The sequence below is a fragment of the Pseudopodoces humilis genome, chromosome 7, assembly GCF_049639895.1.
Source record: "Pseudopodoces humilis isolate 2021_Gansu_Grassland_sample_001 chromosome 7, ASM4963989v1, whole genome shotgun sequence".
In the NCBI taxonomy this organism is placed as follows: Eukaryota; Metazoa; Chordata; class Aves; order Passeriformes; family Paridae; genus Pseudopodoces; species Pseudopodoces humilis.
This window is the reverse complement of record NC_142206.1, coordinates 48,598,544-48,613,418: the sequence shown is the minus strand read 5'-3', so window position 1 is coordinate 48,613,418 and position 14,875 is coordinate 48,598,544. Positions and strand designations below refer to the sequence as shown.

General features: G+C 39.9%; 1 protein-coding gene across 1 annotated transcript in view; it reads left to right on the top strand.

Moving 5' to 3' along the window:
- The window catches only part of CLMN (calmin), an 83,236-nt gene that overhangs the window by 54,472 nt on the left and 13,889 nt on the right, over positions 1-14,875 (top strand). The window contains exons 2-8 of the mRNA XM_005520387.3: positions 3,119-3,180; positions 5,665-5,760; positions 7,255-7,338; positions 9,864-9,956; positions 11,207-11,394; positions 13,200-13,393; positions 14,356-14,438. Of these exons, the coding sequence (XP_005520444.1) occupies positions 3,119-3,180; positions 5,665-5,760; positions 7,255-7,338; positions 9,864-9,956; positions 11,207-11,394; positions 13,200-13,393; positions 14,356-14,438 (800 nt within the window). The remainder of the gene's footprint in view (positions 1-3,118; positions 3,181-5,664; positions 5,761-7,254; positions 7,339-9,863; positions 9,957-11,206; positions 11,395-13,199; positions 13,394-14,355; positions 14,439-14,875) is intronic.

The following is a 14,875-nucleotide window of genomic DNA, read 5'->3' as shown; positions in this document are numbered from 1 at the left end:
GGTTATACAACAGGGTATACCAAACCCTAACAATCCTGCAGCTTTTCCTTCTCCAGTGGCTTCTTTCCCTCAAATTATTTCCATTAATGCCTCTCAGTGCCCTACCCATGCACTTTGATACAAACACTCTGCCTCTTACACCCTCCTGTGAAAGCAGGATGTAGCTGGGCTTACTGGAAGAATGTGGAAGACCCAGCTTCTGTGAGTGGTCAGAATTTGTCTCTATAATTTTTCTCTTATATCAGGGTCTGAGCTGAGCTGAATCAAAAAGGCAATTCCTGACTTTTTACTACCTTCCAGCATGACATCTTTCAATTCAAGCCTCACAGCAGGCATCCGTCTTTTCCAGTGTAGGATTTGTGTTCAGGCCAGCCATATGGTGGGTGTAATTATTATTTTATAATAGTGTTATTGCTCTCTAGCTGCCCAGTAAATACAGTGCAGTTTTAGTAAACTATGTATGTAAGTATAGGAACTTTGGACTGGAATGATTTTCTTCACTTTTATATAATATTAGGTGTGAAGGAGAAAAAAAGATTTGATTTAATTTATAGAAACTGTATAAAGTTTATAGAGTCTCTACAATCATCTTAAATGAAAAGATTGTGGAGAAGAGGGGCTGTACTGAAACTGGGGGGTCCAAAGCAGAGGAGCAGTTAAAGGCACACATCAGTAAATACCCGTGCTGAACTTTTCCCATTAATTCTGCCATCGAGCATATGGACTGCATTAGGGGTTTGCATGCCTTAGGGATTTTATAAACACATTTCCTCTCCTTTCCTCTTCCCCTTCCAGTTACTGTTGCTTTAGAATTTTACAGAATCAAATAGTGCCCATTCTGGGGTCATCACTCTTCCTGGAAAGAAGCTGTTTCCCATAGAGACAAATTCATCTCAGAAACCTGTCTGTATGCAAATGCTTTCCTGAATGTGCCTTTTTTTTAATGTTTGGTGTGTGAGCTTCCCGAAGCAGTAATACCAGCTTGGCTCAGCCATCCTTTGAGGCATATGTGCAAGTCCTGATTTGCATCATGGCAGAATTTCTGCAGCAAAATTAGGAGGCAGTGTGTGCTCAGTTTTATGGGTGATCTGTAAATAAACACAGCTCTCCTTTGCATCCTTATTTACACTGAAAGTGAAGATTGCCAAAGTGACTGGTGAAAAATATGACAAGAAACCAAGCCTCTGATGATACCAGAAAACACTGTATTTGCTTCTGTGAACCTTTCTGTGTTTCCTCTTTGATTTTGGTTGACATTGGAAATGTGTATATCCAGTCCATTTGATAAGGTCTCCATTTTCTTTTCTGAAGCCTGGCACTGGTGCCCATCCAAGCATTCCTCAGCATTTCAGACAAGTTTAATAGGTGGCCCTGTCGCCTGCTGCTAGCTCCTCTGCCTGTTCTACCTTCCCCTTTGCACCAGTACCTGTATTTGAACAGAAAAAGTATATCGGGGAACAATTCTGGCTTAACCTCCACCCACTGTCAAAGGTTAATTTTAACAGCTCGATTGTTGAAGTTACACCCTGGGTGACACACAGCACTTGTGCTGCTCAGCCGTGGCTGTGGGAGTGAGTGCATGGAAACCCAGTTCTGAAGCTGAGGTGCTGAAGAAAGCAAAGCCCAAGAAATATGTGACACATCTCTCAGTTTATTGTACTTTGGGATTTGTAGGTGGTAAATGCTGTGGGTGTTTTACAGATACTCTGGAGTCCTAATATAATTTACAGTTTCATTTGTAGAGAGCTGTTTCAAATCTTTGCACATTCTTCTAAGACATTTTAAAAGAAAAGCCAACAGCAATAATTATTTTGGCATTTTCTATGTTTTCTAAAGCACTTAAAGGGTAATGACATTTTTAACCAATCTTGGAAAAAATCAGGTTTTATGGAATAAGACTACTTAAAAGGCCTGAATGGACATCAGTGACAGATACACTTCATGCTGAAAAGCTCTGTTCCAATGCATCAAAATAAGGAAAACAGTTATACATATGATTAGAGGCTGCTGACCCTTTGGTTAAAATGATCAAAAAGAACAATATTAAAATTTGATTTACAGAAGCTACTGCTTGGCCTGTAATCAGTCTGACCAATAAAAGCAACCCAGACTTTTTCAGAATGTGATTTCCCAGTAGATAGGTTAGTTGTTTTTGTAGGGCTGAAGAAACACAAAATGGTTTTAAAATATATTTGATATGCTCTATGAGTAAATTGAAATACTAGCATATAACTAGTTTTAATGGGTTTTGTTCATAAATTGCCAGATTTCCTTAATTCAAGTGAAACTTGAGAACCTCTTGAGAATAATTGTCTTTAAAGTGAAATATTATTTTGACAGTCTACTTCATTTATATTAAATATATGGTTTACTTTTTTATATTAGAAGGTAAATGAAAGCTGGTCAGTAATATGATTCTCCTTACACTCTTGCCATAGTTCACTATGGAAATGGGTTCAGGAAATGGCAGATGGGATTAAAAACTCTTCAGCTGGCCCAAAAAACTGTTTATACAGCACCCAGTGCACAGCACTTCTGGCGAGGAACAACTCCTATTATTGCAATATAAATAAAATTATTCTTCAGTCTGGGGGCCTGGAATTTTGATTCTAAATGCACTAGTTAGGAGACTTGGAAGATGGAATTTCATGAGGCTTTTCCACTCTTAAGAATCAAGACAAAAATGTTGTGTTGGTCCTGTTTCCTTGTGTATGCATTGGAATCCACGCCAGCCCAATTTGCATGAGGGTGTCAGAGTAATAATCCTATAAACTGACATAGAAGGGTCAAGCTGCCTGCTCAGAGGGTGGTGACAACACTGGAGAGTTGTGCACAGCACATAAATGTTCACCTCTCAGAAGCTGAACACTGAAGATTGCAAAACTAAAAAAATGCCTTCCTCCTGTCTTTAAAATACATCTGCAAATGTATAGTTCGCGTCTGGGCAAAGAAATCTAATAAAACACTGAAACGGGGTATTTCCTGATTTAGAATATATTTGTTTTATTCACCTAGTTCTCATGAATTCTAAATCTTTTGTGCAACAGTTTCTGAATTTACTACCAGTTTTCCCTCTTCTGGAAAATTAAGTGCTGTTTTTTGTTTCTGATATTTCTAGTCGAACGCGAAAATGTACAGAAGAGGACCTTTACCAGATGGATAAACCTGCACTTGGGAAAGGTAAGATGGACAAACAGTCTTGATACTGGGATACAAGGACACAGCCATAGACAGCTTGCAGTTATCTCAAAAGTAGTTAAACTGTGTAAACAAAGTGAAACAAAGTTGACATCTGTGCATATGGGGACCTTTAGAGAAGAATGAGAGGAAGCTCAAAGCCTGTTCCGGGATTAATTAAACTTCATTTCAAGGCACAATGAATGTTTGACTGGCATCTAGCATCTCAGGTGCATTTAAATCTTTAATGACATTGCCTGTTACCATGAGGGTAGAATTTTCCCATAGAATGCACCCACATAAATCAAATATGGTTGAGGCTCTGAGGTGATGATATCTGTGTTCTTCCCTGAACTGGAAGTTCGAACATCTGAGGAATCATGGCTAAAGACAACCGTTCTTCAGAACTTGTCTTCATCCCAGATCTGAAGATTGTCAGTCATGTTATGGGGGATAATATGATGGGATCTTCACATATCCACTTACATCAGAGAACTAATGTTTGGATATCATATCTTTAAGTTGTAAATTTTTTCTTAATATGGCTCTTAAACCTAATTTATTCTTCTTATTGATAGTAGATAAGTACTACCTCTCCTGAGTAGTCTGTCATGCAGAGAATGGTTTTTTTGCTGTTTAGGTTGAAAAGAGGAAAAAAAAATCCTAATATTACTGAGACAGCAGCAATGCTTAGTGCAGGATCAAGGAATGAGACCAGCTGCCTGATGTAGACACTGCCCAAACTCGGACTGGTGACTGAGATTCACAATGCTTTAGTATGTGTAGCTAAATTTCAAAAAGTACAGATTGAGACTAGGTTTGAGCTGACTCTCAGTTTAGTAGTTCTTGAGAAGTGGTTGCATTTCAGACACAGTAAAGGCATTTTTAGAAGAAAGGCATCATGTATATAGCTGCATAAGTCCGCTACTCTGCAGTGAGTGTTTTTGAAGGCATAAAGGGATCCTCTCAAATCTCACTGGAAAATCAGAATAAGGCTAGTTGGAAATGTTTTGACTAGCAATTGCTCCCAAAGGCCTCTCAGAATGAAGACAGTGTTACGTGATGCCTTTGTGAATCAGGCTCTAGGGCTTTAAACTACCTGCAGTTTTGGAACTTGTCAGAAAGGGTTGTCAAATATGTGACTGCAAAGAAGGACTTTGATTTACAGAAGGAATTATATAATGAAAAAGGCTGTAGGGTGCTGTTAATTATGCTGTGCCAGGCATCTGAAGTCTTAGAACCTTTGTGGGCAGGTCAACTTTCTCTGGAGTGCACAGAAATTTTTTGTCCTCTCTGATTCAACAAATAAAAATGCTTTTCTGGAGAAAGGGTGAAAGCCTTCTGCTTTATTAGTGTTTTTCCTGGAAGCAGAGTAATAAACATAACCATGTAAACAATGACAGCTTCACCAAAGCTGTCTCTAATTACAGGTGATTCCCTGAGGACACTCACTGAAAAAGATGTCTTCTGCCTCTGCCTTTATCCTCAAAGAAGCAGTAGCTTCTTTTATTCAGAGGCAGCAGTGAAGTCTTCTTGTACTTCTTCAGGAAATTTTTGGTGTGATTTGACTTGGATCATCTCTTGAGAGAATCTGGCTCTGCTGGTCATGGGATAATTGGGAGTAATCTGAATTTCTGAATTCTGCTTGTTCCTGCTTTAAGTACTGAAATAATAGAAAGTGTTTGGGTTTTAGTCTTTCAGATAAGTTATTTAATTTTGAAATGAAAGATACTTCGCTTTCTTCCATGGAGCACTGTTTAGTCTCTTGGCTAGATTAAAGACCAGTAATGGAAATGTGGGGTCCCAGTTTGCCAGGAGCAGTGCTGAATCGAACAGAAGTGTGTTGCCCAACCAAAGAGGAAAAGACTGGGCTCTTTAGGGACACGTGAGTGACACTGGAGCAGAGTGTAATTCCTGCTGCTGGGACTACCCCTAAGGGATAAGCTGATTTGGCCCTTGAAGTGCACACATCTACCAACACCACAGTGAAGTAAGGACATGGTTACCTTTGGAGGAGTTTGCTGAGAAAAGAGAGACACAATACAAGAAATTGCTTTCTAAAGCACTTAGAAAATGCTGGGAGACAGAATGGCACCACCAGAAGCCTTTCACATGAGAAGGGACATTGTGGCTGTCTGGATCATGGTCTTATTTCTGCACAAAGTGATACATGCTTCTGCTGGATATGTCTTAGTCTGAGGGATCAGCACCCAAACCCTGGGTGGTTATTTCTTAGGCAGAATATTTAGGGTTACATTCTGTTACAGAAAATCTGGAATTAGTCCTTGTCTGATTTCAGTTTTAGCTCCAACATTCATGGGACTAAATTGCCACCAATGTGAAGAACAATCAGCTCTTTCTTACAGCAGGCTATGATTTACTAATTGTATCTCATGTCTTGTAAAATTCTCCTTCCATCTCTCTGAAATCAGGGTGTTTTATTGAAAAGTAGTGCTTTAAAAACTACCTGGTTTATTTTCTTGACAGTGCAAGCCTCCCTTGAAAGTGAAAGACTTGTTTATTGATATACAAGATGGCAAAATTTTGATGGCACTTCTGGAAGTCCTGTCGGGTCAAAAGCTGGTATGTACAGAGAGGGGAAACCTACATACCTAGGAGCTTGGTATGTTACAAGCATCAGTGCCTGGACATCCAAGGAATAGGGTGAATTTGGGCCCATGTCTTACATAACATAATAAGAATTTCAGCAACTTTGTTGTAATTTCTTTATGCTACAGGCAGGTGTCCTGAGCTGTACTGTAGATTTCAAGGAAATATAACAATGAGGTGTAAATGGTGTGTGATCAGTGTTAACGTTCCAACCCCTGAGGGTTTTTAAGGCTTTAATACTTTAATGCTCTCACATTCCAATTGGAGATTACCCAAGTCATATTACCAAGAACACACATATTTGCTGTATCATTTTTTTAATCCCTAAGTTCTGTTTCTATTTTGTCTAAGATCATTATGACACTCAGTAGTCCTACTGCTGTAGGTCTGAGTTGATAGATACCTGAGCCTGGTATCCTGGCTCAGGTTTCATTAGTCTTACTAATACGGTCTAAATCAGCAGGACAAACTTTTTCTAATCAGAAACTTCTTCTCTCCTCCTTTCTTTGTAAGAGCTGTGTAAAGTTCCACGTACCAGAAATGGAACACCCAGTGCAAATATAAATGCCCAGTTGACTTTAATGTTTTCTTTTTCCATCAGTCATGTCATCAGAACTCTCACGTGTGTGGCTATCACACTTGGGTAAGAGGAGCGGCTGTCTCACCACTGCAGATGCACCTGGTGATGCTCTGTAGTGACTGACTACCTGCATACCCTGCAGCAGGAATGCCCCCTGAATGTGTGCTCACACATTCAGAGTCAAGAATATTTTTTAATATTAAAAACATTGGCAGAACTGCAGCAGAAGTAGCAATGTCTCTATGTGCGTTCACACAGATTGCACTGAGGGCCAGGCTTGAAATGAATTGAAGGGGGAGATACATCATGGTAAACCCTAGGCTGTGCTCTGGGATGTCAGGGAGGAGGTGAAAGAAGGGGGTAAGGTCAGCTGGCTGCATTTCTTGTTAGCTGTTTCTGCACACATGGGACAAAAACAGTGTGCCAAAGTGGAATTGCAGGGAGACAGGCATGCAAAACCTTTTATTTCTGCCAAAGTGAAACCTTTCAGTTCTCCCACCTGCCTGTGCCTGCTATTAAAATTGCTCATGCTTCCTAATTAGGATAATTTCATTTAATTCAAGACAAAAGAAAATCTGTTATTATGAATTTTTAGGCAAATCTGATCCTGTGACTGAACATGGTTGGGGAGTGGTTACATAAATAATCCATGTGGTTGGTCCAAGAGAGTGATAACATCTGGAGAACAGGAAAGCTGTTTGCTAACCCTGTTTTTCTACAATCGCATAGCTGAAGCATTTTACTGCTCACAAAAGATGGCAATAATTTTTCATAGGTAGATTTCCTTAGCTTTATTTTGCCTAAGTGCTTGTAGTGTTTTAAGCTTTGTGTGATGTGGTGAATGATTCCACCAGTTTTAAAACCAGTGTGGCACTTCTTTTTCTTAGATGCATGAATACAAATCTTCAACCCATCGCATTTTTCGTTTGAACAACATAGCCAAAGCACTTAAGTTCTTGGAGGACAGTAATGTGAGTATTTTCAAAGACTGGTCTTTGTATTTTCTCTTGATCTATGCTGTTGTTGCAATTGTTGCTAAACTGATGTGCTGCGTGTGTGCAAGAGGAGCGTACTGCTCAAGAGACTGTGACTTCCTTAGCAGCAAGGCTGAAAAGCCACATAAAAATTCACAACAAGAACACCTATGGAGTCTAAAGAAAGGATTATTTGCTCATTTTATATGTTAAAGTTCAATGGGATTAAAGGATCAGGAATCCAATATTAAAGGAAAATAAAAAGAAATGCAAGTAATTTCTGTGATCTGGGTCTTAGTGGCATTACTTCAGTTAGACTGATGGTAGATGACTTTCTTTTCTCAGAAATACTTTCACTATTAGAAATCATGTATTTATCTGGTAAACTGCTGCAGCAGCTGATCATAGTCAAAAGCAAGAGAAAGTGAAATCTGGGAATATGATATAAATGCATAATTCCAGGAAAGCCTTACAGGGATATAACTTCCCTCGTAGTCAGTGTTGTACTACCACAACACCACTTCCTACAGTTTTATGTGACCAAGTGTGATCAGACCCTGTAGCTGGAAATGCTTAATTCCTTTTCTAATTTCTCCTGTGATGGGTTTATTCCAAAGCCCTGTGGAAGCGGCCTGTGTATTGTTGAGAGAAACAGGGTCAAGAGAATCCCCAGCCATATAACAATTTGTATACATGGTATACTTAGATCTTCCAGAAAGAGAAAACAGATACTGGGCTATTTACTATAAAGGACTCCAGCAAGATTAAACTTTATGGGTGAGGAGGGATCACTGTGTGCAAAACCCTGCCTTGTATGGGATACTCCAACAGCAACTGGTGTCACTTTGCTGCTTCCCTGCACTGAGCTTAGCTCCTGCTCCAGCAGCAGTGCTTGTCACGCAGGAGAGTTGCTGCAGACCCAGTTCAGGAATGGGCATGATGTGAGGTCTTAGCACATCTCTTACAACTTTGTAGGTGTGGGAGGTTTAACATCCTTTGCCTTTTTCCCCAGGAGAGGATGTGAAAGGTCAAGAAGTTGTCCAGTAACTTCCAGGTGTTCCAGTCTCCCTATGGAAACTCCATCATAGGGCTGATCTGACCCTAAATGTGTACGTCTACACGTCCTGCTGTAGAACTGCTAAGAAATATTTTACATATTCACATATTTCTTAACAGTTTCCCAGTAGATGCTTTTTACCCAAATCCTGCTAAGGCCTACTGCCAGATGAGAGTATTTCTCTCTGTTGGTACCAGTACTTGGCAGAGCTGCAGCTGAAGCATATCTGGTTTCCAGGACCTCACTAGGTCCTCAATCAGCAAGGCCAGGAACGAGGAGCCTTGAATGCAGGTGGATTTTTAATCAGTAGTGCTAAAAACTACTTTCCTATGGATTTCCTGTTCCCTTAAGAGTAAGCAGTCAATATCTTTCTAGCTGAGTATCTCTGCTGGGCTGGGTGACAAACATAAGAGGACAGAGCTCACATTAAGCAGTGTAATGATAAATGCAACTTGCATTTTGGAGAAACTGCTATTTAGATGTACAAAGTCTTAAAGATTTTCCTATGCCAAGTACCTTGGAGCTAGCAAGAAATCTGATCCTTGAAATATGACAACTATAGGTGTCTTTTTGCTAAGACTGTAAATGTTGTGCAAGCCACTAGATAAGTTTTTTTGCTTTCCTTTTTTCAGCTTAACCAAACCAGTTAGTGAAGGGTGGTGATGAAAGTGTTGGCAAAATGCCTTGGCTGCCAAGAGCTTCAGGGTTAGATATTAAACCACAGTGGGTGGAACCCGACAGTGTCCAGTCCCGTGGAACTGGGGCAGCAGGGTAGAGCCCAGCTGAGTGATTCACCGTGTCCGGGACTTCTCAGTGATCAGCGGGCTGCTGGGCTTTAACTCAGCCTGGGTATCATGTGCAGCACTGACAGCTTCCTTGTTTCCTGCCTCCTCTGTGACCTTTGCCAAAACCAAGTCTGTGTTGTCTAAGAGAATAACATCCTGGTGTTATCAGCTGGAAAAAACCTCAGTGTGGGAAAGTCTAGAGTTTGCTTGGACTAGGCAACCCTATCCGTTGCTAACTGATTTAATCAGAACTCTGTGACAAGCTGTGTAAGGTGGGATAAGGAAGGAGAAAGGAGATGCTTAGAAAAAAAGAAGTAAGCAGATCTTACTAGGATTTTAGATTTTTGTATGAGAAATGATTCTCTACTTTTTATGAGTGGGGTCCACTGGAGGGGGCCCCATCTTCTTTCATTTTTGTATGGAGGAAATGCATTTGTAGTCCCAAAAATGCAGAGCTGACTTCATTTCTATTCTGCAGACTATTCTGGGGTTCCAGCAATTCCAGAAGGGTGATTGTGATCAGGGCAGATTTTCATTAATACAAGATTGCAGTATTGCTTTTTTGCTCAGTGGTGTGTCCGTGGAAGCAGTGGTATGCACATATCCAGTAGTCTCAGTGCATTTTTTGCATATACCTTGCTGCTTTGAATTTGGCTCTGAATTTATGATCTCTTCCACAGGTAAAGCTTGTTAGCATCGATGCAGCAGAAATAGCAGATGGAAATTCCTCTCTGGTACTTGGACTAATATGGAATATAATCTTGTTTTTTCAGGTAATAGAATTTGAATACTTTAACCATAAGTAATCAGTCTTCATGGTATCCATCTATTCCAGCTGAATAATGATTTTTAAATTGATTTTTAATCCTAAAGAACATAATTAATCATGTTGAACCTGAGCTTTTTCCCTCCTAATATACACTAATTTTATACTTGCAGCTGCTTTCATTTTACTTCACTGGACCTATTTTGATGTGAATTTGAGATAATTTAAGCCCTCATTTAACTTGGACCTGAATTAGAGCTTCAGATTACTACTTTCCCTTCTTTCTTGTGCCTTCTCAGGGTTCTGTTCCAGATTCCCTGGATCTGAACCAATGTCCTGGGTATGGTTCCAGATCACAGTTTATTTTCAATAACCTTTATTGGATTTGGTCCAATGTGGTGGGAAATTCTATTTAGAATCACTGTTCTCTGGAGACTTACTCAACACAGCAAAAATTTGCAACTGATACACACATGGTCATATGAAAGATCTCAAAGGACCTGGAACTGATAGCATGTATTTGAGCCTGAAAATTTATTTATCCCCAGGCTTACATTAAAACTGCTCCCTAGCATACACATAGTTTGAAAATTACCTTCTAGACAATCCCAAATTCTAATGGACAGAGAGAGATGGAGGGAGGGCTCTGCAACTCTCATAAGACTGGGAGGCCCTTTCATTCTCTTAATCTGATTTTAAAAATGGCTAAAAGGTTAAAAAAATTAACTCAGTGTTGCACTGGGGCTTCTCTCCGTGGCTGAGCTCCTCAGGCTGAACAATGCTGCATAGAACCAGTTTGGCCAGGCAGACTCACAAGTAAAGACAGTGTGACCAGAACCTGTCACCCTGGCAGCAGAGGGCACAGGGGACCCAAAAACATCAGAGTCTCAAGATGTCAGTGCTGACCAAGGACAGGAGTACAGCAGTAGATCAGGTCACCATTTCTTGACGAAAAATATTTCACTCTCTGTGAAGAGAACAATTTCAGTTAAACTAACTTCTTTCAAAGACATGTTTCTCTGCTTTTTATTTAATTTGTGCAGTTCGGCCTGAACTGGTAGCTTGCCCTTTCTGTTGCCTGGGCTGCTGCTGGCTGTCATGCTTGTAAAATACAAGCTGAGAGTTAAAATGAACAGGTTTATAATTATCACTTAAAATTCAGTTATGGCACTGATCTCTTTAAAGTTTGCATGAAAACAAGGACACGATGCAGCCAGTGATAAAGCAGAACACTGTGTATTTCACCTTTTATTACAGATTAAGGAGCTTACAGGCAACCTCAACAGGAACTCCTCCTCCTCCAGCCTGTCCTCTGGGCCCAGTGGTCCAGAATCAGACACATCCCCTGGCACTCCCAGCGTGGAGAGAAACATGTTCATTACAGTGAAGGATCAGCGGAAAGCCATCAGGGCCCTTCTAATCTGGGTTCAGAGGAAAACCAGAAAGTAAGCTAACAAACCCTTGAACAAAACAGTGTCTTGCCACCTGCCCCTTTGAAGCTGAGTCTCTTTTCTCTGTCCTGCCCCATGGGTGTGTTACCATGTGCTGTGGCTTCTTCTGCTTTTGAAGTTTAGCAGCAGAGGGTCTCTGCAGGGTGGTGTTTCACTTTGGCCATGTGTTTACAGCAGCCATCTGACCTTGAAGGCTGCTGCTGGCTCCATGGTTTGGGTGTTAAATGTTAACTTGCACTAACCTGCTTGGTGCTGTTTAAAACAGGATCATTCTCTACTCCCCAGACCCCAGCTTTCATGCAGTCTATTTGACATCTTTTGCTGATTAAAGGTTAGGTATAACCAGGGGATGAACTGGAAACATAAATATACTGAAAGACTTTATCAGCAGCTTTTTAAATTAAGCAGTAGCCCAGAGGAAGTTTCTCTGTGCGCTGCAGAGTGCCTTGAAGGACAGAGCCCCTACTAGAGTCCCTCCTTCCTCAGAATTAAAGAGGGGAAGGAGGTGAAACTTTAATCACTTCTCTTGAACGTGTAACATTTGAGTGCATTTCCACTGCACAAGACATCTCTCTCCTCTTTAATAAAAAAGTGGTTCTTTCACCAAAGCATTTTGTCTAGTAATGCTTTATCCTGGCAGAGTTAGTCAAGCTAAAAAAACGTAGTGTAAGATGTCTCATGCACATGCAAAGTCTTGGAGTGTATTTTACATGTATTGTTATTTGAGGTAGTGACTGGCAGAGAGTTTTAAAGAGGAAATGTGTCAAAGTTACTTACACAGGTTAGTTAGCTGAATATTTGACATTTTTGTCTCTCAATTTATATCTTGCCTTTGAACAGAAATTTTCTGTGTCGACTGTTGAAGACAAAAAATTACATTTTTGCATTAAAAATTTATATTTTTACATTACATTTCCAATACTTGGTCCTATGACAGCATCATCCCTTGGTTATCTCCAGTGAAGCTAAGGGTGCTTGTTGAGCAGATAAACTTGTCCCATTGAGATGTATAGTTCACTGCTACCAGTGCAGATCATAGAGGAAGTACAGTTTTAGTCCAAACTAATGCTGATGTCATCATTAATAGGTGGTATAAAGAAAGTGAGGATCTGAGAAGTAAAGACCACAGACTTTTCAGCCCAGTCAAAGAGTGCAAATTGAAAAGATCTAGTAAGACATAATTGTTTTTGCAATTGTAGTATTTAAAACATAATAGCATCACTGTAATCCTACTATCCCATGATCTGTGCAGAATTTTCTATTCTGGGGCTGTATTCCATTGCAAGTTTAATGGCTGTTTTTCATCCAAAGCTTTGGGCATCTAACACACTTGTGGTTTATGCATATGCTGACACCATTTGCATTTGGCATATTTTCTGCTATAGAAGGCCAAGTACACAGGAATGTGAATAATTTATGCTTATGTGTTTAAATATTTAAATCTTGGAAGTTTTCCCAAGCTATGGCATTAAAATGCTGGAGAGCAAAAGAAACAGGAATCACAGAGACATTTGGTTTTGTGAATGTTAAACGTGGTTACTGTATTCTTAAGGGCTTTGTTTTTACTAACTACTTCCTACAAGCAGGTTGGTGTTAGCTGTTAGCCACACCAATTCAGTTTGTGAACCCAAGTGTTTTTTGAATGTATTTCTAGATTTTAAAATCCAAAAATATCACAAATGTGACAAGTGCTACTCAGCAACCTTACGTTTTAACTTTCAGGAGTCTGAAAATGATGATGCCTTTACTTTGGATTTTGTAACAAACCAGACATGTAAAATGTATGTAATTCTATTTAGGTATGGCGTTGCAGTCCAGGACTTTACAAGTAGTTGGAGGAGTGGCCTTGCTTTCTTAGCTGTCATAAAAGCCATAGATTGTACTTTGGTAGACATGAAGCATGCACTGGAGAAATCAGCACGAGAAAACCTGGAGGATGCTTTCAGCATAGCACAGAACAAACTGGGTGTCCCTCGGCTCCTCGAACCAGAAGGTAAAGACATCAGCTTTGTTGAGTAATGCTCAGACTACAATGAATTCATTAATATTGCATTGTGATACATACCAAAAACCTCCCAGTGATTAGGCTGCTGATGGGATCAGTGTGCTGAGATTTTTGATAAGAAAAATAAAAATGTTTAGTGGCTTGTAATTGTATGCTTCCAGTCATATTTGTAAGCTCCTTGAGGTCAAAGATCTTACCGTGGTTTTATCTAGGTACACTGGTCCTGGTTCATGCTTAGATGATTTGTGACATCTGCAGTCTTAGAGGGCATTAATTGTTGTGCTGAGGGGTGTCTCAGTGCATTAGCGCTGTTCTGTAACACCTAGGCTGCAGAGACTAAATGTCACTCCAGGATGAACTGTGCAAGGCTGCCATACCAGACAAATGGAGAGATACCCATTCAAATGCATCTGCATCTCTCATTTTTCCTTTTACAGTGCATATATACACACAAGTATTTATTCACGTAAACCTAAGTGTGTATGTGTATATAAAATATGTATAAATGGATTTCTTGTTCTTTTTACGGAACTCTACTAGACCTGTACTAGGCCTTGGTGTCATGATTGAAAGCACAATTGCACTTCAATCACCTGTTAGAAGACTGGGCCATCCTGCTAAAAATAAACCTCTGTATTGTCACTTAACAACAGTCACCTGTCTAGTGACAACAGCATAAATGGCAGAATGAAAGTGAATGAAGAGGGAACCCTGATTGGGGTTCAGTGTGTGTTTGGAAATAGGAAAAAATGAACGTGAATAGGACGTTGAGAACTCTGACAAGCACCATCAGCAGTGAAGAGCATCTCTCTTATCTGTCAGAAAAAAGAGAAGCATTTGTAGCTGTTATTTCTGTGACCATAATGGCAGGATAAATGTCTGACAATCTGTTCTCTGCAAGAGCGTTTCGAAGCTGTGTGTGCTCAAGCCCCTTGCGTCTGTCTCCACAGATATCATGGTGGAGTCACCCGATGAGCAGTCAATTGTGACATATGTGGCACAATTTCTGGAGCACTTCCCAGAGCTGGAAGGGGTATGTGTTTACTCCTATGTCATGTCATTTTTTAAATTTGCCTTGGTGTACGTAATAAAGTCAGATTTATTTTCTAGGTTTCTTTCTAAGCTATTTAAAATAAACAACAAACCTGGATTTAATTTTTGACATTTTTGTTAAATCCAGTGAAAAGGGCTTTCATTAGTGATTACTAAAATGCTTTAGGTAGAACTGTGCTTTTATACATTTACATCCAATTGTAACTTTCAGAGGTTAGAACTGGTTTCATAGGACTCTGCGGCTTTGCTATATTTGTTTTAAATAAGGTGGAATTTTATTCCTTTATCTATAATGATTAATTGGACTTTGAATTTAATTTTTACTTCTATCTTCTCAAGTTTGAGGGCCGTGATCAGTCTATATTTAGCAGGTATAAGAGACAAGAATCTTGTCAATGCAACAGTAAAAAGCACCCA